The 24,637-nt window shown below is 32.3% G+C and overlaps 4 protein-coding genes across 8 annotated transcripts; 3 read left to right on the top strand and 1 right to left on the bottom strand.

The window, feature by feature from the left end:
- Nucleotides 1-6,328: 6,328 nt before the first annotated feature.
- On the top strand, nt 6,329-10,809 carry LOC116429671 (sodium channel protein Nach). Of its 3 annotated transcripts, none has more exons than XM_076371199.1 (11): nt 6,329-6,628; nt 6,970-7,176; nt 7,567-7,732; nt 8,355-8,506; nt 8,761-8,869; nt 9,094-9,292; nt 9,539-9,589; nt 9,705-9,897; nt 10,242-10,348; nt 10,435-10,597; nt 10,679-10,809. In XM_076371199.1, exons 1-11 carry the CDS (start codon nt 6,477-6,479, stop codon nt 10,686-10,688), a joined length of 1,509 nt encoding a protein of 502 aa, XP_076227314.1. In that variant the 5' UTR covers nt 6,329-6,476; the 3' UTR covers nt 10,689-10,809. The 3 variants fall into 3 exon arrangements, with proteins under 3 accessions (XP_076227314.1, XP_031838725.2, XP_076227315.1); XM_031982865.2 differs by having other exon boundaries at nt 8,995-9,292; XM_076371200.1 differs by lacking the exon at nt 6,970-7,176 and having other exon boundaries at nt 8,995-9,292.
- Nucleotides 10,586-13,745, bottom strand: Dredd (Caspase-8 Dredd). The gene is made up of 7 exons (XM_031982863.2): nt 12,975-13,745; nt 12,181-12,773; nt 11,845-12,104; nt 11,548-11,740; nt 11,290-11,415; nt 11,092-11,223; nt 10,586-11,006 (listed from the first exon to the last, which is right to left on the bottom strand). The coding sequence occupies exons 2-7, from the start codon at nt 12,734-12,736 to the stop codon at nt 10,789-10,791; spliced, it is 1,485 nt and encodes a 494-aa protein (XP_031838723.2). The 5' UTR covers nt 12,737-12,773; nt 12,975-13,745; the 3' UTR covers nt 10,586-10,788.
- On the top strand, nt 13,743-18,100 carry par-6 (partitioning defective protein 6). The gene is made up of 5 exons (XM_031982864.2): nt 13,743-14,061; nt 14,208-14,436; nt 14,777-14,904; nt 15,205-15,483; nt 15,576-18,100. Exons 1-5 carry the CDS (start codon nt 14,002-14,004, stop codon nt 15,882-15,884), a joined length of 1,005 nt encoding a protein of 334 aa, XP_031838724.1. The 5' UTR covers nt 13,743-14,001; the 3' UTR covers nt 15,885-18,100.
- A 110-nt stretch (nt 18,101-18,210) lies between these two features.
- On the top strand, nt 18,211-24,481 carry LOC116429672 (uncharacterized). Of its 3 annotated transcripts, XM_076371198.1 has the most exons (22): nt 18,211-18,535; nt 18,613-18,765; nt 18,834-19,116; nt 19,191-19,243; nt 19,306-19,386; nt 19,455-19,724; nt 19,792-19,896; nt 19,995-20,063; nt 20,136-20,246; nt 20,322-20,525; nt 20,599-21,019; nt 21,101-21,225; nt 21,323-21,542; nt 21,607-21,873; nt 21,960-22,837; nt 22,912-23,014; nt 23,081-23,250; nt 23,315-23,491; nt 23,549-23,732; nt 23,815-23,962; nt 24,024-24,099; nt 24,186-24,481. In XM_076371198.1, the coding sequence occupies exons 1-22, from the start codon at nt 18,326-18,328 to the stop codon at nt 24,279-24,281; spliced, it is 4,404 nt and encodes a 1,467-aa protein (XP_076227313.1). In that variant the 5' UTR covers nt 18,211-18,325; the 3' UTR covers nt 24,282-24,481. The 3 variants fall into 3 exon arrangements, with proteins under 3 accessions (XP_076227313.1, XP_031838727.2, XP_031838726.2); XM_031982867.2 differs by having other exon boundaries at nt 20,325-20,525; nt 22,912-23,250; XM_031982866.2 differs by having other exon boundaries at nt 22,912-23,250.
- Nucleotides 24,482-24,637: the final 156 nt, after the last annotated feature.

Genomic DNA, 24,637 nt, shown 5'->3' with positions numbered 1-24,637 from the left:
CAGGCCATGTCTCGAGTTCCTCCAGTTTCTGGGAAGACCCTGGGACTGGGATTCGACGAGGGTCAGAGGAGGGGGGTCGGGAACGACAGGATTCCGCCGCAGGACTAAGACTGGCGGGATACAGCTGGGCCGGGCTAGGCTCCTCTCTCCTCGCGGGTTTATGCTTATCGTAAACATCGCCGCAGACAAATCGTCTTCTACCTATGGGCCGATCCTTCGGAGAGAATCTGCGCCCGAAAAACGATCAGACGGTACCGGCGTAATCGTAAATTGCGGGGGAATCGTACCGCGCGCGCGATCATACTTCAGCTCGGGAAGGAATCCTGCGTGCGGCGTCATTTGTACGGGGAGTTCGGTCGGCTCGAGGCTGTCCGGGTGCAATGATGTGTTAGACGATTTGCGGGGAAGTAGCTTGGGAGAATTTGGTCGAGTTTGTTTAGCGAATGGTAACGCTTTGTTCGGTTCTTGGTGTGCTAGAAGAATTGTTGATTGTTGTTCGGTATTGTAGCTGCTGCTTCATTGTCTTGGGTTCGTTGGTTTAGGGGTTCCTTCGTGTTTTCCTTTTTTAACCGGTTAACAGCGTTCGACGAATATACACGTCATTTTAAAATTAAAATGACACTTGTTTCTTCCAGGTAAACATGTAATTCCTCGTTTTGCTTTAGTTGTTCGTTAGAATATATTGTAGGTGCATTTGGCCTGCGTTAGACGAGTAGACATTTCGTTATTTGATTTCATCGCGAGCATTATCAGACATTTCTGAAGTTTAATTCCAATGTTCTCGAGCACTTGGATAATGTATTCCTTATCTTTTGAGTATGATCATTTTAGTGACATGGTAAGTTTGATATATTATTGTTCTCTAAACGATACACTTTCAGTGGGAAAATAATTTTTTTCATTTGAGTTAAGATATGAGGAATAATTGAAAAATGAAATACTACTGAAAATTGATACTCGCGAAGTCGAGTATCACTTCTCCGTCTAACAGAATATTCGATTTCGAGAAATTATTGAATCGTTTATCAGGATCAAGGGGCAAACTTAAGGTGTGCTTGACGCAGGTAGCTGGGAAACAGCGGAGGCTCCTAACCGAGCGAGTTTTCGACTGAACTATCTCGATTCAGGATCCTCCTCCGTACGACATCCGCGCAGACGAGACCCCTTCGATTACGTATACCTCGACGATAAAACCTCCTTTGCGTGGATTAGTCCGCTCAATCAGGAAATATACTTGGGGCCCCCATAAAGTTCTCCCGGCGTGCAAACCCCTATGTGCGTCCTATGTACCACCCTCCTCTCTCTCTCTCTGTCTCTATCTCTCTATGTGCTTCCCTTCTTTCACGCATCCTCGTGCGCGCGGGCCGCGCTCACAGCGACAGATAAGACCTCCTATCTTAATTGGCGCGGCAAATCAAAAATATTCAGAGGCGTTTTTATGCTGCTTTAACTTTCATTAGCGTTATCGACGCTCGCGGAGCCTTCAACAGATTCGCACCATTGACGGGGTTTCGCTTGAGCATTAAGAGACGAATCTTTCGTAATGATTTTGAATTTACAAATAAGAAAAGTACGCTACCTTTTAAAGATATTTCATTGCTAACGTTCACAGTTTATGTTTTTATTATAACGTAATTGTACGTGTTGACTTGAAATGTTGAATATTCATTAAATAGGCTTCAGCGGTAGTGCTAATCATATAGATTAATTGATATATTGTTTGTAAATTTCCTTGATGTATTGTTCTGGTGATCAAAGGTGTAATAATCAATGCTATAGTAATCCGTGCTGTAGTGATAAATGTTCCAATAGTGAATGCTTTAATGATCAACACTCTAGTGATCAATATCCGAAAAATAATCGAAGAAACATTCGTTTATAAACAGAAACCTTCACAATCTTGCACGATTAATATTTGTACAATCACATAAATGGGAACACTTATCAACACGTAAATTCTTTTGCAAAATATCGTTCGATTTTGAACATAGGTGCTCTACAAAATATTTTTCGTTTGTTGAAGAAAAACGTCGTGCCGGGATTGCAACGGCGAAGGGTAACATTAAACGATTGGGAAACGACGGACGGATCGACGCATCGGGGTGGAGGGAATTTTCGGGGCATACACGAGGACAGATTCGGTTTCGGGTGTGTTTTAAAGTCCATGGGGCTCAATGTTCCGCGAAATACGTCGCTCCCCCTCCAATCGTCCCTATAATACAGACGCCGTATAGATGGCTACAAATCCCCTGGAACTCTTCATATCTATAACCTCTTTTCATTCCCGACAACGAGGGCTCACACGCGACAGGGTAGTTTTAAACAATTCACCCTTCAAAACCCTCCCACATGGTTAACTTTATTGCTATTTCCGGGCATACGTCCTGGGGACACTTCGATTTTACTTACGTCGATGGAAGTTTGTCAAGGGTGCCGTCGAACGGACAATTGAAATTCAATTTTAACTAAGCAACAACGAACAACGAATTTCCCACTTTTCCGAATAAATTGAATTCTTAGCTTCTCCTACCTCGTTAAGTGAATAATCGTGAATCCTTTATCTCGAGTACCTATCTACTGAGTATTTACCATTGAAATTGTATTTTTACCAATATATCTGTCATAATTTTTTCTTTTTAAATTAATAAATCATTCTTCATTGGAAAATCACATCATACTTTGCTTGTTCATTTTTAAACTGATGAAAAATCATATCTGGTGTTTATCGGTACTTGGATCGAGATGATATTTAGCATTAAGAAATCATTCACAATTTCTCGAGTCGAAGTAAGGATCGACGCGCACATTCTCAGGTGAAACCGGTGTCCCGAGAATTCACCGCGCGAACAAAACACGATTACTCGGATTTTCGAAGAGGAGACAGTAAACTTTCAACGGTGGATGGGTGGTATGGCAACAGCAAGAGGTAACGGGATTGCACTTTCAACTTGCGCCGGCTGAAGTCAATTCGATAGCAGTTAACGAATTGTTGGGGGTGAATAGAAGGGGTTTGCGGTTAACGCGAGGGGTCGAAGGGGAAACGCATAATACATTGTTACCCCGACCACCGGGTTTCAGCCCTTCCTCGCGCAGTAATTTTCTCCGCGCGGAACCGACGTCGGGGCATGAACTATCTCATAATTAAAATTACCGTGCTGCACGTACACACCTCGAAATCAACGACACCCCAAACGTGTCGCTCTAAATACCGTCACCGGCGAATTTATTTTACTTTTATCGCGGCTCATCTGTCCGCCGATTGTTCGCGAATCAATTGTCACCGGCCAATGGATCACGGACTTTTGTATAAAATAAAGTCGTCTTCGTGTTACTCGCGAGGATTAAAATTTACGATGATACGAGAGAATTTACGACGACCGACGTGGAATCGACTGCAATCGTTCGTTTCAACTTGCATGTTTCCATTTTATTCCATGATTTAATATTGTTCAACCTTTTTCACTCTAGAAACGACTCACGGTCGCCGTTCGTTTTAACATAGCAAAATCAGAATGTTCAATATTCAATATCGTATTTGATATTAATGTAGTTAAACGTAAAGTATTAAAATATAATAATTCTATTCGTCGATTCGTGTATGATATCTATTTAATAGAATCAATAGTTTAATCAACGTTTCATTGGAAAATAATGAATATATGTAACAAATGTACTTTCAGGTGCAAAGGGTTAACGCACAGTTGTGTAAACACAATATCCGTCATATTAGCTCTTATCACGAGAGAATGATAAGTAACGCTAAAGAGCTAAGGGGTTCGCCGGTGGAAATTCAAATTTCGTACGATGAAATTAACATTTCCGTTTATCTCGAGGTGTGGCGTACAAGCGGCGCGATACTTTTAAAATTGCTCTCGGTTAAGTTCCTCCCGTTCCCAGCCGTCAAAGCATTTAAACGGCGAGAAATGGTCGGAGGGTGGTGGCAAATACCAGCTTTCTTCCCTCCGTTCTTTGCCCCGTCGATTTAAAACATTTGCCCTCCGTGGAACGAAAGTTCTCCGTGTCGTTCAGCTAGGGGCGCCGCGAAATCGCCCTAATATTGGATTATATCAATATACGGGGCGCGCGTATATCATATCACGGGCTACGTAACCGGTTACTAAATTCCCGATTTCTTTACGGAGATAAAAGAAAACGGTTACCTGTTTTCACGAGTCAACCGTTTGAAAGTCGCAGCAACACTTTGCCTTCCCGACTCCATCGTGAAACTTTCTCATCCCTGAAAAACTTACTTGCAATAATTTTTCATTTTCTTACACAATCTTTCCTATAATATATAAACACGGAAAATAGTAAATATTACATAATCAGTAATAATAACAGTGCAAAATTAAATAAAACGCTAACACAAGATCAAATTCACCGATCCATCCGTTAGACCAACATCAATGCAACCAGCACGAATTGAACGATTTCATTCGATGGTCGAGTAACACCTTTACAGTCACAGAGGACACCTTATCTACTCAAACATCGTGAACGCGACAGTCCGTTACAATCGCGTGAAATCCGTGAAACGGAGATCGATTCGGGAGCGAAACGCTAGGACTGAAATCGATAAAGCGTTTTCCCGGCTAGGGGTCGCGAGCCTCGTCCTTTCCCTTCTCTACCCTTTCTTCTGCTTCTGTTTCTGCTTCTTCTGCTTCGTCTTCCTCTTCTTCTTCTTCTTTTTTTTATATTCGAGCCACTTCGCGCGAAATGAAGGCGTCGATGCTACTCGTTTGCCGCCCAGGGACACTCGATTCCGACCAGGGTGAAGGATATTGGAAGCGAAATGCCCCGGCCCACTAGTGTACTACACTTGAAGCCAGGAGTAGAAGGAGTCCGCGAGTAGTCGGCCGAGTGACTCGATTCTTTCGGATATTAAACTCTGAAGATGCCGCACTTCGCCGCGGCATCTGACTCAGCGAGTGTCATTAATAACTTTGGAGGAGATAGATAAAGTGCTAAACACCGGGCGGAGCCGTGTGCTCGAGCACACGTCATTACCCTGGCTACCCACCGCCCGCCGCGGCGCGGTTCGATTAAGGGTGCCTAATGCACCGACCTTGTCGAGGTCGGTACCGCTTTTCAAAGAAGTGCCTCGATCCCAACCGAACGCCCCCGCCGCCGCGCCGTCGCAAGGTTTTCAAAAAGGAAAAGGGTTACCCACTTTACCAGCGCGCTACGCTCGCGAAACTGCCTGGGGAACGCAGCGAAACGTCGATCGTACGAACTATGTAACTGGGAGAATCCGTAGTGAGTTTTCCGATGATTGATTTCGAAGAAGCGAATTTGCGAACATGTCGTGAGTCTTCTAAGAAATTAGCGCTGTGACTATCGAGCGTTTAACATGATTAACCCTTTACGGTCGAATACCGCCGTAATGGAGACTTCGAGCTTTAATATCTAAATTCGAAAGCTGCGAATGAATAATTAAATTATTCGACTAACGAGAGATTGATGTAGTGTTCTTTTTGCTAGTGTAAGACTCCATAACTCAGCTTTGTTATCAATAAACTTTGCTAAAGTTTAAAACATTTTCGTCCGTAAGGGGTTAGTATGTAATCCTAAAAATTGTAGCAATAGATTTTTTCGGTTTCTTCGTGTATTCGTTGCGGTATTCAAGTGAAATTTATTTTTAGAATTCGATGTTATAACTTTTTAGTATTGGTACACCGAATTTCATTTTTCCGTTACCTTTTTATTTGTTTATATCGAACTTGGCATTCCGTAGGACGTTTCCCTGTTTATCGGTAGGGAAAATCGTGCTGAAACGTGCTGAATTAGTAACAACAGATGCGCCGTTAGCAATAAGGAATCGATTGTAATCCGATATTAAATGTGAAGATTATTTATTTATTCAGCTCGGAAAATATTTCGTTAATTCAATTCAAATTTTCAAACTTTTTTAAAAATTGTTCGCGTTTGCTTCATTTTTTTTTTCTTTTAATGTTCCTTTTCGATCGAAGAAAAAATTAGTTTGCAACAGCTTGAATTAAAGAAAAATGAAGAATGATGTTAAATCAAGATTCAAATATTTTCACAAGAATTTTTTCATCGGCGAATTCTTCGATAATTCGATAGTTTTCTCGGTTGCCGTATGTACGATAGAAACCTGGCTCATTAACTATTTACTGCCGTGTGTTGTTAATATTAACAGCTCGGTAGGCGTGTATTAAACGTATGAAGCTATCACAGGATAATCGGTGGAAGGTCAAATGAATTCTTTATGGGATGTCGGCCGGCTTGCGCGTCATATTCTTAAACAAAACGCATCAAAGCTCGTGTGCTGTGCACATTTCCCTCGACAGTCGCATTTTGACGAGTGTGTACTTCGCAGCTCATACATCGCAGTTACACAATTAACTATTCTCTAGAATCGCCTCGAACTTTGTGCTTTTAATAAGCGATAGCCGGAAAGGGTGAATTCGTCTCGAAAATTTGTCTATCCAATACTTCCGATAAATTCACGGGACATGACGAACAGAAAGAAATTGCACAAAAATTTACGAAAAACTCTACAAACTTGTTTAAGCATTATTAAGAAACAATCTATGGAATTTTGTCGCGACACTGGACTCCATGGCTACAAATACATTGGCGAGTCTCATCGCGCCATGAAAGACAGGTAAAGTATTCAATATATTCTAATAATTTTACTATTGAATTACAGGATTACAGAATCAATAGACAGAAATGAGAAGTAAATGAAACGTGATATTGATAATGAACGAACTTCGAATTATGTTCGCAACAAAATCAATTCTCCTACGCGAGTATCAAACGACACTGTTTAGACTGAATCCTGTCCATCCAAAACCTAAACGAACCCCATTCAACCTTTCTAAGTACTGTGCGTCGCAAGTGAACTGATTAAAACCGTTCGATTCGAGTGTCCCGCGAATTGTTGCTCCCGTTTCAATTAAACCGCGCCCGATATAATCGCTAATTTCGCATTCATTTCCGCAGGATCGTTTGGGCAATAATGGCATTCGTATCCCTGTGCACCGCAATTGTGATAATAGTGTTCACCTACGATTATTACGCCAACCATCGCGTTTCCTCGGTCATCAAGTCCACTCACTATGGGATATGGAATTATCCGTTCCCAGCGGTGACCGTGTGCAACATTAATCGCGTGTCCCTCAGATTAACGCGAAAGTTAGTTGACAAATTGTAAGTACTAGGGATTTACAAAAACATTTTGCATTTTCTCGTGTAGTGGAACAAACTTTTCGGTGAACACTTTACCGGTGTCAAAAATGGCGTCGTTGTAAACAGATGCACTTTTAAGGACTTCGCGCGAATCAATTTTTTCAGAATTTCGTATCGAACGTTAAATTTCCAATTGTCAGTATTAAATTTATTTAATGGAATTACATTATCCCTTATTCGATCGAATGTTATTTTAAGCAGGCTTTATAAGAAAGAGGAGGATGAATAATTTTTTCTTTGCTTCTATATCAGCATTACCATATTAGAGAATAAAAACATTCGTCGTATCTTCCAGTTCCTTTCTTGTATGATTATAATTTTGATAATTAGGAATTCTTGTCGTTATTATAGAAACCTCCCGCCATCCATATCCAAGGAACTTGTTGTACAGGATATGAAGCTGTTGAACGAGTTGTTGTATCCCGGTCAGACCGAACAGAATATTCGGTACAATCTGTCACGTTTGCAATACATCTTTGACGCTAATGGTTTGTCAATTCCGACGGTCATCGAATCCGTACGTACCAAGTTACTAAGATCTTATCGACAATCTAATCGTCTCAATTAAATATAACTTCCGATTACTATTAATGGTCGGCTCTGTTAACCTCTTGGCTAACGATTTATTTCGAATCAGACATTCCTGTTTATGCTATTCAATTTTGTTGCAACTCTGTTGTCATGAGTATTTTAAAGAAAATTGAAGTATTACAGCTTTAATTAAATTTATTTTTGTAAATAAGAAAATTATTTTAATTACGATACAGCTATTTGTAAAATAATTTGCGAAATCGTGAATGAAACTCGTCATTTCAGTTGAAAGGGTTGAAACTTGAATCGCTATCATCGAAACATTTAAGCAAACTTGCGAATCACTTCAGATTCACACTGTCCGATTGAAATATTGATGTTGTAAAGCTGTTATTTTGTCCGATGACAGCCACTAGTTCACAGAACATACTTTAGTTTAAAGTTTTGATTCTGCTACAAAAAAAAGGAACAGTTTTCAAGAACTCCAATGGAAATTCATGCGTTTCTCAATCTAGAAACTCTCGTCGACAATCGTCCGAGTGTTACGTGAACGTACCAGATAAGAAAAATCGTTTAAGAGCAATTAAAGACAAGATTCTCTGTTTCAGGTCACACAGAGTTGCGAAAGTTTACTGACAGCGTGCAAATTAAAAAATTATGACGTCCAATGCAACCAGCTGTTCACGCCGAGATACTCCCGCGACGGATTGTGCTGCAGTTTTAATTACATCTCACGGGAACAATTCCTCGAAAACAAAACGTATTAAACTGGTTTACAAAATAAATTTTAAATACCAGATGTTTAATGTTCAGGATTACTATCGATCGTCAAATCTATATTGTACTTGCCAATCGTCATCAATATTCTTCTATTCCAGTTTCGACATTTACAAAATAGTCTACAGGACTTAAATTTGTAAACATTCGCGAATGATAATTTTGTCACACCTAAAATTAGAAAAACACTGTTCAATAGATTTAAAATACCCTTTTCTTTTCTCGTTTACGTCTCAGAAAACCGCTGAAAGTGACTTCGTGCGGGTATCAAAATGGACTCAGCCTCCTAATTAGTTTCGAACCCGATGATTATCATGCCAGTTTCTTGGGATCTATAGGGATTAAGGTGATATAGTCACCGTTATTTTATAATCAGTTTCCACAGATTTTTTTCATCGTTTAACGTCTCCTTTCCACGAATGAAGATTCAACTGAATTTTGTTAAAGCAAAGTTTGCAATGTTTATTTCAGGTGATGGTACACTATTCCTACGATTACCCAGATTTTGATGCGTCTACTAAATTAGTCATCATTGAGAAATACTCGTTTTTGACCGTTTATCCGAAACAGACGTATTCGACAGAACACGTTCGAGAATTGGAGAATACGAAAAGGGACTGCATATTCGCTGACGAGGGAGATAAAGTAACAACGATGGACAACCAAGGACTTTTTGCCAGGTACTCTTATCAGAACTGCCTGGTGGAGTGTCGCGCCAATGTAATTAAAGCAAAATGCGGATGCATCCCCTATTATTATCCGCAGAACGGTTAGTTGTTCAATTATTGTTTTACCATTTCTCAACGGGGTGATGGTTAATTATACACAAATTGCGAATATTTGTGCGAAATCGTACTTTTACGAATCAATTTAAAGAAGCGAAAATTAGACGAAACTCGGTTTTACTTAAAAATTGTATCGGACTAAGGATAAAATAGAAGAAAAAGCACGTGAAATTATTCAGAAACAATAATTATTTATTTTTCGCTTTCTCTTGTAAAAACATGCGTTTCAGAAACCAGAGTATGCGATTTGAGGGACATCGAATGTTTAGAAGTATACAAATGTAAGTGCAAAATTAATTTATAACGTGTGTTAAACATAATTATGATTAGTTGCACGGTTTAACATAATTTCATGAAGTCGTATTGAATAGTTTGATAACAGATCAAAATTTTCAGCTTGGTACGCATCATCTTGGCCAGGAAGAGACCTATCGCCTAAAACTTTACGTAGTATGCAAATTGACGTGAAGGACAGACCTTGCAATTGCAAACCGGATTGTGATTTTTATCGTTATGTTGTGGAAAGCTCGGAAGGAACTCTTAACAAACGTATTTTCCACGTCGGCCTTAAATACTCGACTAGTTTTGGGTAATTTATTGCATATTTTATATAAAGGACTATTGCAAAAATGAAGTAGACAGTGATAAACTGAAGGAATTAAAATTCTTGCATTAACTTATAAATCGTTAGTTGGTTGTTAAGGCTTACCTGCATCTTCAATTCATTGAAACACAAGTCTTTAAATATCTCGTCCCAAGAAAAAGTGGACTTGTCCCACTTTCAGAGTAAACGGCTCATATATGAGTAGGGAAGAATTATATGTATTATAATTTCCCCCAAATGAAGAAACATTTCTGTTAAACGAAACTTATTGTACACGTTGTTGCAGTGATTCTTATTATACGGACATTGAAATTGAATCTATCTTTCAGGGAAAACAATACCTGGAAAAATCAGAGTGTAATACACGTATTTTTTGACGATCTAGTTTCTGTTCAATTCCGACAAGATGTACACTACAGCTGGCGTCATATATTCGGTAAGTTGCACTGCAACTGTATACAATTAGGAATTTAAGAAACTACACAGCAATGAAAAACCATTGACACGAATAAATTGTTTCAGCAACATTTGGAGGTCTTCTAGGATTATTTGCTGGATTTAGTCTAATGTCTATTTTCGAATTTATCTACTTTTTTGTTATTCGCGTCATGACAAACACATGTTCTGAAAAACACGACGTGGATAGAATATTAATAACAAAGAATCAACGGAGTAAAAATCAAATGTACGTAATTTTTTATTTTACATGTTTCATGGATAAATTTACAAATGATACAATTTACAAATTTACAAATTATTCTTTTAGGACGGAATAGCGTTGATTTTTTTACACTATGTAACTAACTGCAGCTCTTTGTAATCAATATCGTCAACAACTGTCATAGTATATAAAAAATGTTTTCAAAATTCACAATGTCAAGATTTTGCTATTTCTGGTCTATATTCCGGAAACTGAAAATCTGTAACCAGCCTGTAGGTACGTAGCTCAGGTAATTGTGCAATAGCATTTCTTCCATATATCTTTCCTCGTTTTTTCATGACGCCCTGAATTATTTTATTGGTAGCTTTCATAAACGTTATTTCGGATCCTTCATTTTGTAGCACATTACAAAATTCTTGTATAAACCACGATCCTAAGGAAATGACAATCACAATAATAAAAAAAAAGATTCAATTATACAGTTTACATGTACAATAATTAATTAGACAAATTATTACCTTCTTCTTTATGACGTACAGACACAAACCCTTGCATTGTTGACATGAATATACAAAAGTTTCTGTATGCGAAAATATTAGAAATAATATTATTTGTCCGACCATCTGTAGTTAAAGCTTCATCTGCGAGCCCTACGATAAAATATAAGAAAAATATTTCAATATTTTTAATGCAATGTGATTATATATTTGCTTTACCTGTTGCTTGTCCTTGACAAGCTTGTACAATTACAATTTTAATAACATTCATTAACTTTTCACAGCAAATTTTATGCTCAATTGCATCAAGACTTACTTCTTGTTCGTCTGAACTAATAATACCTCCTATAACATAAATTAATATATTATTATATATGAATCAGTATATCATGTATTATTTTTATTTCTATTTAAGTTTCATTTATTCCAATACCTCGATTTAAACTTTCACTTAAGAAACCAATTCAATACTTTTACCTTTACATCCATGGCTTAAAATACATAGAAATAAACAGTCGTAATTAGTCCCAAATGCTTCTGGAATGTCTTCCAATGTTTTTAATATTTCATCTTTCTTTAAATTTTTAAATATACTGACAGCAAAGCCAAAACCTTTAAATGTTTCTGATAGTTTCCTACAATCTGCTGCAGTACCAAATCGAGTTTCAAACTGAAATATTAATATAACACTTCGATATACTCAATCTGTTGTAAACTATTAACAACATATATATTGTTTATTAAATAACAGTAAATTTAAATAATTATTAATACCTTCTCACCCAAAAAAGACATTTGACTTATAATTATGCAAAGACCTTTCTTTAATCTTTTAATGTCATTTTCTGCACCAACAGGAAGTAACTGTGTACCTTCAGTTACAGAAAACTTTAAAGGCGGTGTACTGTATGAGCTTATATTTTGAACATCCAGCACAGACTGATGATCTTCCATTTTCTTAAAATCCTCGTATATAAGCGCAATATCATCAAATGTTTTCATATGTCTAAGTAAATTCTTTAGATTTACCCTACCTAAAATAATTAAGCATTATAGAAAATAAAATATTGTAATGTAAGCTATGAAGAATATTTGTGTGCAAAACCAAACCTTTATGAAATGAAATATGTTTTTCTTGCAACCAATATAAAATATGTAATTCAAGGCAATCCGTATCTTTTAAATTTTCTTCGTATTCGTTGAAATCACTTTTCACATATTGCAATAATAACATTGTATCATTTTGTGTTAAATTTTCACATAAGAAATATAAGCATTTTGCAATAGGGTTTATGTGTCGAGCACACAGCCTGATTTTTGGAAAATATAATAATTCTAACTCATCGAATAACAATCCCAGTTTTCTTATTACTTGTCGATTTTGTATAATGCAGATTGCTTCCAATAATTTATTCTCCCAATTATTTTCATGATTGTCAATAAATGCCTTAAGTATATAAGTTTCATATTCCTTATATTTTTCCAATAAATAATAAACATCTTTAAAACCACAGGTATAATCATCTATCATTAAGAATAGAATAGATATTTTTTCTTCTATGTCTAGATCATCTTCAATTTTTTTTAGAATATTTTTTTTTAATTTACATTTAATTGCATTTACATTCATACCAGTACATGCTAATGCATCACAGTACAAGGTCATTTTTAAGTTCTTTGTTGTTACAAATACTTCTGGAGAACTGAAAAAATATTTTCGAAGTAGTTAACATTAATTTTTGTAGAAAAGTATTTCAAATGTGCAAAAAATAATGATGCATTAAAACATATAAATAACTGTTAAAATTGAAACTATGAGATCATAATTCCATAATTATACAAATTAACACTTGTTAGTAATTTTTAATGAAACTTAATTGCATAATATTAATGTAACCAAATACCGTTTTTGATTTGTTTTAAAGAAACCGTTAACGTGTATTTAGTTCAAAATCATTTTAATCGAATAAAATAAAATTTTTTGTAACGTTACAAATCCATCACAGTTTAAAAAAACATTTTTTTATACCACAATCATATCACAGGTGGAGTATTTGCAGTCGTACATAACCATACTATACATAAAACATTCAAATCATAATCAACTGTATTTGCGATTTGAATGCATTCACTATCAATCTTGATCACATATTTGTTACTCAATCAATAATTCCATATTATTATTCAAATATTCCAATGTACAAAATATGGAATAATTAAATCTTTTAAGGGGTATTTATCAATGTACACATTGTAAATGTAAGACCTAAAATTAAAAAGTTTATCACTGCATTCATAATTTTGTTGGTATTTCAAATTTTATGCTGTCACTATTTTATAAATATATACTGTCTATGTTCAATAACTTTTCTAGTATAGTAAGAAAATACTATACTCGTAATATTGAAATATTTACAAAACATTCAAATAGTCTCAGTTGCAGTTAAATACATTCGCTATGCATTGTTGCATGTGTTGTTAATCGCATCTTTTAAAAATATCATTCAGTCTAAGAACATATCAGAAAGAAATAATTTAACACAATTGTTTACAATATAAACTTCGTTGATTTATGATATCAATGCAATATCCAATTAAATTTCAAATTGCATTAACATCGAATACTGCATTATTCCTGAATTCAATCAGAGCACCATCTAGGAAACTGTAGGCGCAACAATACCTAACATGCTGTAGGAATTTATAATTCGAATGCGATCTGTTTTACGATTCTACTTCCACGGCAAAATGAATGAAGGCTAGTGAAGGAAGGAGTTGTGAAAACAAACTGGATATCTCGTTGGAAAGTTTGATAAATTAGTAAAATAGTGTGCTATTTACTTGATAAATTCGGAAGCCAACTTCGGATCATCGGTTCGAGTTGCAAATCTGTTTCCTTCAAACGTTGAGGATCGTGTCAAATTAAAAATCATGTCTAAGAGCAAACTTCACCATCAAGTTGACAGCAGTATTGTCGCAGTGAAAAGCAAAGTAAGCTACTTTCTAATCGCTTTGATATCTATGTATTCTAACTCAGTATGAAATAAAATTATTTTAAAACAATATCTCAAAATAGTTCTCACTTCTTTGTCTTGCCAAATTTGTCTGCAAATAACTAGGTATTATATTTTCTTTAGTTTGATGCTGATATTATACGATTTTCAATCAACCGAAATGAAGCAATTAGTTATGAAGACTTTAGAAAATTATTAGCTGAACGACACGATATAGGTCCAGATTTGAGCTTTTTAATTTGGTATACAGATCCAACTGATGGTGATTTATTACCTATTAATAACGACAACAATTTAGCAAGAGCATTACTTGCCGCAAAACCACTTCTCAGAATTTTGATACAAAGGAAGGGTAAGATATAACATAATTTAATGCAAAAGGATTTTATTAATTGAATACAGGAACAAGTACTAGGATCTAAAATTCCACTTTCAATTATCAAGATATAAAATCAATCTTTTTTTTTCATTTATTTAAATGATTATTGGAATAGATATACTTTGCAGTGCAAAATATTCAATAACAAAGTATGAACAATGGACAATACCATTAAAAGAAAAAAGTCATTTCATTTATTATATAAGTTCCTTAAGATTTGTTTGTTTTTGCATTTTACGGTATTGCTTTATAATCTTCTGATGTCAGGATGTTTACACGTTAACATATATAATTCAATCATTTTATATGATAGGAGATGGATTTGAAGACATAAATGGGTATGGGACAATGAAACCAAAAAATCTTATTTCGAGTATTCTTGGTGGTACACCTGGAAAACCAAAGTCATTGGCTATATCTAATCCACATGATTTTAGGCAGGTATGTCTTATCTGTTTAATTTTGAATTACATATACAGTGATACCTCGACTTATGAACTTAATTCATTCCAGTCCGAAGTTTATATTGTGAAACCCAGTTTACTATAGTATTATAATTCGGGATTATAAAAGCGTCATGATTTGTTTCTTGAAATTATGTTCTTGTATAAAGGTCAAAATGGAGTACCTGAAAAGTTTGTATGTTGAAAATTTCATATATACAGCAGTTTGTAAGTCGAGGTACCACTGTATTTAAATATGAAATATAGTTATGTTGTAAACCATTTTTAATCATCGCAGGTATCAGCAATAATCGATGTAGACATATTACCAGAAACATGTCGTCGTGTACGTTTGTTAAAACACGGTTCTGATAAGCCATTAGGATTTTATATTAAGGATGGAGAAAGTTTTCGAATATTGCCACCTTCTGCAGGTGGTGGTATTGAAAAAGTTCCAGGTGTATTTATTAGTAGATTGGTACCAGGTGGTTTAGCTGAAAGTACTGGTCTTCTAGCAGTGAATGATGAAGTACTTGAAGTGAATGGTATAGAAGTTGCTGGAAAAACTCTTGATCAGGTAATTGTGACTATTGATCTACTTATATTTTTTTATTTTCAACAGAGTTCAATCGATATATGTAATTGTAAATAATATATTCACTGTGATAGGTCACAGATATGATGATCGCCAATTCCTCAAATCTAATAATCACAGTAAAACCAGCAAATCAGAGAGCAGCATTAACTGCTCCAAGACGTGGATCATTTTCACGAAATAGTCAGTTGTCTTCTGGTAGTCATCAGTCTACGCAAAGTGCTGCAACCGGAAGCGATGAGGATGCAGACGAAATTGTAGATTTAACTGGAGTAACCCTACAGGATGATGCAACAACTTCTACTTCTCAGCATCATCATTATCATCACCATCACCATCACCAAAACCATTTCAGTCATGATCAAGGTGTGCTACATTTATAAATGGCATATAGTGCAAATTTCAATTTGTGCTATGGCATGCTCAATTGAATACGATTGAAAATTCATCCATAAAGAGAAAATTTTTAGAAATAAGTAAAAAGATATAACATGACAATAAGGATTTGAAACAGAAAGGCAGCTTTGTTTTGTTTCAACAGAAAGACCATTACAGAATCACGTGGCTATCATTTTAATAATTTAGTTTATTATAACACAGAATGAAATGAATATATAATTTCTCTCAAGTTTATATTTTTACAGAAGATTTATAATTAGTGCCTTTTAAGAAAATTACTTTGGAACTGTTATTTAAAATAGACTACATCAGTCTTATTTGCTATTAAAATTATAAAGCAATCATATTCGTAAATGTATTGATAATGCTCCATATATAAAATTTTTTTATTACTGTAGATCTAAAAAAGAATAAGCATATTTTTTTCTAAAGTTCAAAGTTATCAGCATTTTTAATCTGTACTTACTCAATGTGTATTCTTTATTTTAATATTTTTATAGACAAATATTAGTCTTAGATGCAAAAAGTATTAAGGTATTGAATTTGTTTACAACATACAAAGATATGTGTTATTACGAAAACTTAAAAAAACGAAGCAAATGAAATTAAAAATAAATAGTATCATTAAAATTAAGGAACACTAATACTTTGTTATATATTGTTCACTTAATATTTTAGTTTAATTTAGAAAAAAAAACATTTTTAATGCAAGAATTTCTGTTTAATCTTTTTATGTGAACTATTTGAACAAAGTATACATATATATTTCGAATCAATAAGAAGATAGCGATATGAATATTAATTAATAGTGATGAATATTGAAACAGTAACATGTTTTACAATTAATAAGTAAGGTTTGAATTAAAACATGATTTGTAGTTATTCATCACTTCATAACATATTCATCTTTTAATCAATTTTTATGAATTTTTCGTGTATATAATGCAGATAATGAAGTTCAGTAACTTAATTTATCATTATAAGTAGATGTCTTTGTTCAATAATGAAAGTGTATATAATAATGACAATCTAAGAGGGTGAAATGCTAATATGAACATTTCATTCTTAATGAAATACATGAATAAAAAACTCGAGTGGCCTTATGTGCAGATCATTCCAAATATATTTTGCAAAATGGCAAAGTAGAACTATTCTATTATAATTCATTCAAACACGTCTATTCGTGTATGTATTCTGTTTATTCCACTGCATGTTTAGAGTGTTGAAGTTTTTGAATTTTAATTCCATTTTTATAAATGTTATTTGTTGTCTAATTGAGCACTAGATATTGAAGTATAATGTACTTTACAAATTTTAGATATAAGAATTTTAAAGGATAAGAAACATATTTATATACATGTAAAATATTTTCTTTACATAATTGTGCCTTCACTGTTCCGTCTATGACTATAAAACCGGATTGTGATATCGTATCGCATTCCATTTACATAGTATTTTTAAAGTGCAAGGGAAATACAACCGTGTCTCGCTAGTATGTATTATTATTTTAAAAAGAAACATATAAAGCCTTATTACCTACACAGCGAAACACGTTTATGTTCGCTTAATCGTATTTCTTTATGAACTGGTAAAGATATATGTGTACATAAAGGAAAAGATATATAAATCTTATTGTAATACAATTATAAATCGATTTACACCTTCAAATATTTTAGTTGCCAAATTAGAAAAAATATATCTCTCTACGTTGCAACCATTATCAAAATTACGGGTTCTATTTTATAGTAACTACTCTAAACGAAAGTGAAACATACACAAAAAATGAAATGAAATATTTTGTAAGAGTTGTATTTATCTTGTAAAACTTCGTGTACGAAATATAGTATTTTACAATGTTATGTACTTAATTAGTACATAGTTGTAAGTAGAAAATTACGGTCGTTCACTTTGAAAGAAAGGTGTATTCCATTATCATAAATTGGTAGTATTTTGTACTTAAATAAAGTATACACACACTAGTAAATAAATTTGTTATGTTCGTGAGTTCTTATTTGAAATATAGTCACTCTGATATAATTTCTATATTTTATGTATTCAAGGCATGTTATGAGGTTTAACTCGCGTCTACATTGTATTTTGTAACGTCGATAGAAACCCGAAAATTACAAAACAGTACTTATTTGTAATGATATAACTCTTTTTAATGGCAGCTTATAAAATAAACTATTTTATTGTATAATTACATGAACTTTATTGGTCACCTTGTGTTTACATTTGCATAATATTAAGCATTGTTTTTTATGGTTACTATGGTATATAAATAGAAACAATTATATAAGTAATACGGTATGCTGTATAAATTATACTTTCAATGAGAAATTTTTAAACTCTTCCAGTTGTATTTTTAGTAGCAATATTAAATGTATGAACTGGATAGAATCAATTAAAAATACAAGTAAACAACATGTCTTACGTGGAACATGGTCCCCGAATTTTTTTAGCTGGTAGACCTAACAGTGGAATACCTTTGACATATGGTGATTATGTTTTGCCACGGAAAAGATTGGAAGGTCGTTTAAAATTATATGATTCTTGTTCAGATATTAGAGCCTGGAGCTCAAATTCTTTGGAGAATTCACGTTATTTTCGTGAACTTAATGAACATGGCTCTCCAGTATGGATTAAATCAATTATATAAGTAACAATATAGAATGGAAATAATAATATACTTATATATATTTATTTTCGTAGATAGGAAAAATAATACCAGTCAACGTAGTTGTTGATAATATAATTCGGCTTAATTCACGTACACAAAGTGAGCTCCAAATAGTTAAAAGGGAACTCCAAAAATATAAAAATCTCAAACTTACTCCCAAACAAAAAGAACAATTACAAAATTTGGTAAGTAATTTTCTAAATGTATTTACATATTTCTACATCTATAAATTAATTTCAAATTTCTTTTGTAGGATTATAATCCGAAGATAAAGGAATCAGTGCAAAGTAATCATGTAATGGGATCATTAGTTAATGTTGGTAAATCAGTTCCTCTGATTTATTCAAATTCGTGTTTATCAGTTTATTTACCTATTGAAAGAAATTTTCGACGTAATAAAGATAGGTTGACTCTTGTAAATCAGTCTTCTCAATTCTATCCTCATTCTTTAACTGCATTTGATATACAATCATCCATGAATAATTATACGTTAGTATCACAGTTTAAATCTGTGCCTAAACCACGCTCTACTGGAGGTAAAATATAGAATTAGTCATAATATATTATTTATGAATTTACTAATAAGCTCATTTTACTTTCCAATTTCCAGATTATATTGAAAATACACCACACTGCGTTGAATATGTTGATATAGCTTTACAGGTATGAAAATTATATGTCAATTAATTTTTGGTACTGTTATTTGAATAAATGTTTTATTACAGGTAGAACAAGAAATGCATGATATAGGAATACAATTTGATGGTCAAGTTGACAAATGTTCAAATAAAATTATAACTGCATCTGTATGAATGTGTTTATAGCTTACAATATTTAAATAATACATTTGTATTAATATTATTCATAAATGTAGGCTATATCGCAAACATCATTCATATATAAGTCCAGCGAAGAGAGTAATAATGTAATGGAACCAGATAAAATCAGTTTTCGAACAAGTAATTATGAAGAAGAAAGTTTTGAATCTCGTACATCTCGCAGTGAGAGTTCTCAAGATATTGGAACTTCATCGGAGTCTAGTAGTGAAATAACAGAATCTAATTTTAATATAAATAACAGCATTCATAAAAGAATAATTATTCAAAAAGATTCTGAGATTATCGTTTTGAAGAATGAACTTTGTGTACGAAGCATTGTAATAATAGATAGTTTGTACATGTAATACATGAATAAATATATTTCTTTTAAAGGTAAGAGATGTTGAATTAGATGAAATGCGAGGTTTCAATGAAAGATTACAGATTTCATTAAAACAGAAGGAAGATTATATAAATACGCAACAAGAGAATCTCAAAGCAAGTATATACAGTAACACCATACAAATTAATTCAGGACATCTGCTTCTTGAAAACTATTATAGGTAAATAATGAATATTTAATAATTATTTAACAGACATTGAGTGATAAGTTGAGAAAAGTGGAACATGAACGTAACTGTGCAATAGAAAATTTAAAATCAGAGGTAACATATATTTCATACACTATTAATTTCTTAAAACATAAATTGTTTATATTATATTTTACTTTCTTTTAGTTACATAGTAGTACATACTTAATCAACCAACTAAAACAAGAATTAAGTAAAAAATATGAAAGTTGTTACTTACAATCACAGGAGATTGAAGAACTCAAATTATGTGCCACAGTTAGTTGCTATTAATTTATTGATATTATCCATTTTCAAACGATTACAATTTTACTTATTGTTTTTACATTATAGAAGAAATTACAAATAATGGAACAACTAGCTCAGAAAGCTGAAAAATACGATTTGATTGTAGATCAACTAAAAAAAGCTTTATATGAAAAAGACGATCTTGCAAAACAAAATTATGAACAAAGTTGCATACTTGCAGATCAAGAGGAAGAAATAAAACGATTATTGACGCTGATAAGTGAAACTAGTGTTACTTACGAAGAGCAGGTACATGAATTCTGTAATATTGTATAGAAAGTACTTCAATATTTTATAATTATTCCAACCTTCTATTAATTAGGAGAAAACAAAACGCATGTTAGAAAGTTTAAAAACGGAAATTGATGAAAAAACTATTAAAATCTCCGAGTACAAACAACAATTACTTTTACTTAAACGAGAAACAGGCGATTTCGTTAATAGTTTAAAACATGCTTTGAACAATTTGGAGGAATTTAATGGTTTATGTGAAGATGTTTATAATTGCGTAAATAATGACTTAGATATTGCTGCAGAGACAAATAATTTATTGTACAATATAAATTGTCTAATGACAAGGTTTCAAAGTTATAAAATAGAACGTCAGCACTTGTTACAACAAATAGAAAATTTAAAGCAATCAGTAGGAGATGATAAACAACAAATTTATTTCAACCAGAATTTGAAAAATATAATTTCAGATATTTTAAATTGCGAACCTGAAGCAGATTCGAAGAACATAAGTAAAATTATAACTTCAAATCTTATTTATGAAAACTATATTTGAACGTATCAAACAATGTTAATAAATATTTGTTTTATAGATGCAAAAGATAGTATAATTGTGTTAAATGTAAGACAAAATAAATATAATCCAAGTGAAATAGAATTTGAAGATATTTCCAATTCTGCGAACAGTGAAAATTCTTTCAATGGGATGGCTGATAATGTACATTTTTTTCAAGCTTAAAAATTCAACACTTTCTACAATTAAGTTAATATTTTTTTTTATACGAAATAAATAATTATATGAGATTTATTTTCAGGGATGTCACAACTATATCATTAAGTTAAATAAGAAGAACAATATTAGTGAAATAGATAAAGAAATACTTGAATATTTTTCACATTTTATGGTCAAATTGCACTCTCTCACTCAAAAGTTACAAGTATACCTTGAAGTTGAACGACCCTTCATGATTAAACAAATATACAACTTTTATGATGTGCTTAAAGACACAGAGTCAGCTATCAACGATTCCCAAGGTGCAATCAATTTGTATTTTTATAAAATACTTATTAATACACATTATAATATCCTTTCTATTAGATTTATCTTTGAAGAAAGAGCGAATATTGAAATTATGTAATCTATTTAATGAAAAACATAAGAAGTACAATTCCTATATAACACAGCTACCTAATGATTTGTCCCAAATACAATTAAAGATAATTGAATTTGTTAAAACAATTTTATACGAACTATTAAATACAATATTGTATGCAGAAAAAAATAATTTATCTGACAAGCAGATTAATTGCGCTTTTGAAATATACTTCAAATCTTTTATCGATAGAATAAGTATAGCTATTCAAGGTACAGTTTTTCACTGTTTTTGTTTTTCTATCTTACATGAAATTGTAAAAATTTGTGCAGCAATTATTAAAAATTCTATTAACAAGGTGCTGGAGATCAACATGTACAAATAATTGAGGAAATAGAGAAACAGCAACAGGAGTTAGACAATAAAAATGAAGAAATTGTTCGATTAAAGGAAGAAGTTGCACAGTATTTAGGGAGAAAGGGGGACGGTGATGGTATACATTCGGAAGAAAATAATGCTGCATTTAAAGAACAATTAACAAAAATAATGACAGAACTTAGTGTAAAAGACGAATTCATACTCAAATTAGAGGAGCAACATCAAATACTTAAAACTGAGTTATGTAAATGTCATGAGAATTATAATGTACTGCAATCGCAAAACAAGAATCTTCATAATATAAGAAACAAATTATTAAAAGAATGCCAAAAGTATAAAAAAGAATTAGAAATAAAAAATACAGAGTTGGTGGACTTACAAAAGCTACATAACGTGTTTGATGAAAATATACTACTGAATAAAAAATTAAAAATTGCTGAAAATAAACTTTCAGAAATGAATCAGACTATCTTATCTTTAACAGAGCAAAACGATAAAATTGATGTGATATATTTATTACAAGAAGATCTTGTAAAATTGGATAAAAGTGAAAAGAAATTAAAAACTGAGCTAAGTAATTTAAAAACTCAACTCGTGAATGATCAAAACAAAATTAAAAACCTAGATAATAACTTAAATGCGTTTGAACATGAAAACGAAAATTTGAAACAGAATGTTGAATACTGGAAAAATGAAAATTCGGAACTATCGCATAAACTATATACTGAAGCAATAGAAGAAAAATTAAGAAACAAATTGTATACACTGTCCAATAAAGTGCATGAAAGAATATCAAATTTTAACAAGCAACTTGTATCAAAAGATTATTTCGATGAAAGTTTGAAAGATAAATACTTGGTTAATGAAATAATTTATCATATATAATATTGTTATTCTTGCATTAACTATTAACACGTTCCTTTTATTTATAGATATATCAAAAAATAAATGAAGACTTGAAGCCAAGTGAAAATTGGAAAAAGGAAACAAAAGAAAATGAGATAGAAGAAATTCAGAATCAGCAACTATTAAGAAGTATAAATATAAAGAATAAAATCTTAGAAAATGATTATACGATATTTCAACAATTAAATTCTGTAGATGAAGATATATTGAATGTACGGTATACAATAAATCCTCTAGAAATTCGAGATAATGAAAATCAGAATAGCAGTCAAAAGCTTCGAAATCAAATTGAAAGTAAAAATTCTGAAATGAAAAATCTTCAAGATATTATAAGTCGGTTAACAGAAGAAAATACAGATCTTAAAGTAGATATTATTTAATTACTTTTAAAAAGAAATTTTTTCATTATGACTTAAAAATATTATACAGTTACAGATAGATCAATTTCAAGATAAGATAATATCCATGAAGAATGTTTATGACAGCAGTTGGAATGCCCTTTATAAAAGTCACAAACAAAAAGTTGATACTTTACAAAAACAATTTGAAGATGAAAAAACTGTTATGAATGACGGAAGAACATTTGATTTAGAAAACTGGTTACAAGTATGTAAATATATTTTTTACTGAAAATAATTAATGAATGAAAACCATTACTTGTAGTCATTGGATATGAAAAAACTGGCAGAACTTTATGAAAGAATAACTATAATTATGGACAATAATTCAGATTTTATTACTACGAAAAATGAACATCAACACTTTTACGAGACAGATATACAAAAAGAATTTTATGGAGACTTTAACAAAACGCAAAAAGTTATGCATACAAATATATATGAAAAAGGTAATTTAGACCAATGCCTTTAACTGATTCTTGAAATTCATTGTATTATTCTTAAATAAATTCTTATGAATTTTTTTTAAAGAAATTTCAAATAAATTGGATTTAACACGTTTAAGAGAACAAAGTAATTCACACTTACAAAGTCAATGGCAATTTATTATTTCAAGTCAAACTCAAAAATATTCTACACAAACAGAAAACTACAAATTAAATTTAGAAGAAGATTGTGGGTAAAGTATCAGTATCTTTTTATAAAATAGTACTTGATTTTATAGTAATTTTATATTGTAGTTGTGTCAATGATAGAAAGTTACCACAATTTGAAAATGAGTGTGAGAAGGAAAAACATGCCATAAAAGATAATACTGTAAGTTTTTTTTCAAAATTTTTATTGCATTTTCATGGCTTATACGTAGTACGTATTATTACATGGTCATGTATTTTAATTTGCAGTTTGATCAGCAAAGATGGTGTTTCATTAATCAGTGCAGTGCATACCATAAAATGAGCAATAATTATAACTGTTCAAAATCTATTTACACAGATTGAGTCTATTAAACAAACCATTGGTTACAAGATTTGTTCATTCTTTTAAAAAGTTTTTCCTTTAGGTGGATAAATTTTATAATTTACTTTTAGATACTTTTTTTTTATTGAATGCATACTTTTTAATATTGCATGTATTCCATTACAATTTATATACTTTAAGTTGTAATTCTTAAGAAACTGTTTTCCAAGGCAGCTCCTATTTTATGAATTTATAATAAAATGAATAGATACGTATATTTCTGAATTAAAATTTAATTTATATACAACGACTTACTTAAAAAGTAAACGTTACAGTTAGAAATAAATATATCTCTGAATTTTTAAATCTTAAATATAATTATTTAAAAAGAAAAACT

This window comes from Nomia melanderi, chromosome 10, assembly GCF_051020985.1.
Source record: "Nomia melanderi isolate GNS246 chromosome 10, iyNomMela1, whole genome shotgun sequence".
Taxonomy (NCBI): Eukaryota; Metazoa; Arthropoda; class Insecta; order Hymenoptera; family Halictidae; genus Nomia; species Nomia melanderi.
The sequence above is the reverse complement of the archived record's forward strand: the minus strand, read 5'-3'. Positions and strand labels throughout refer to the sequence as shown.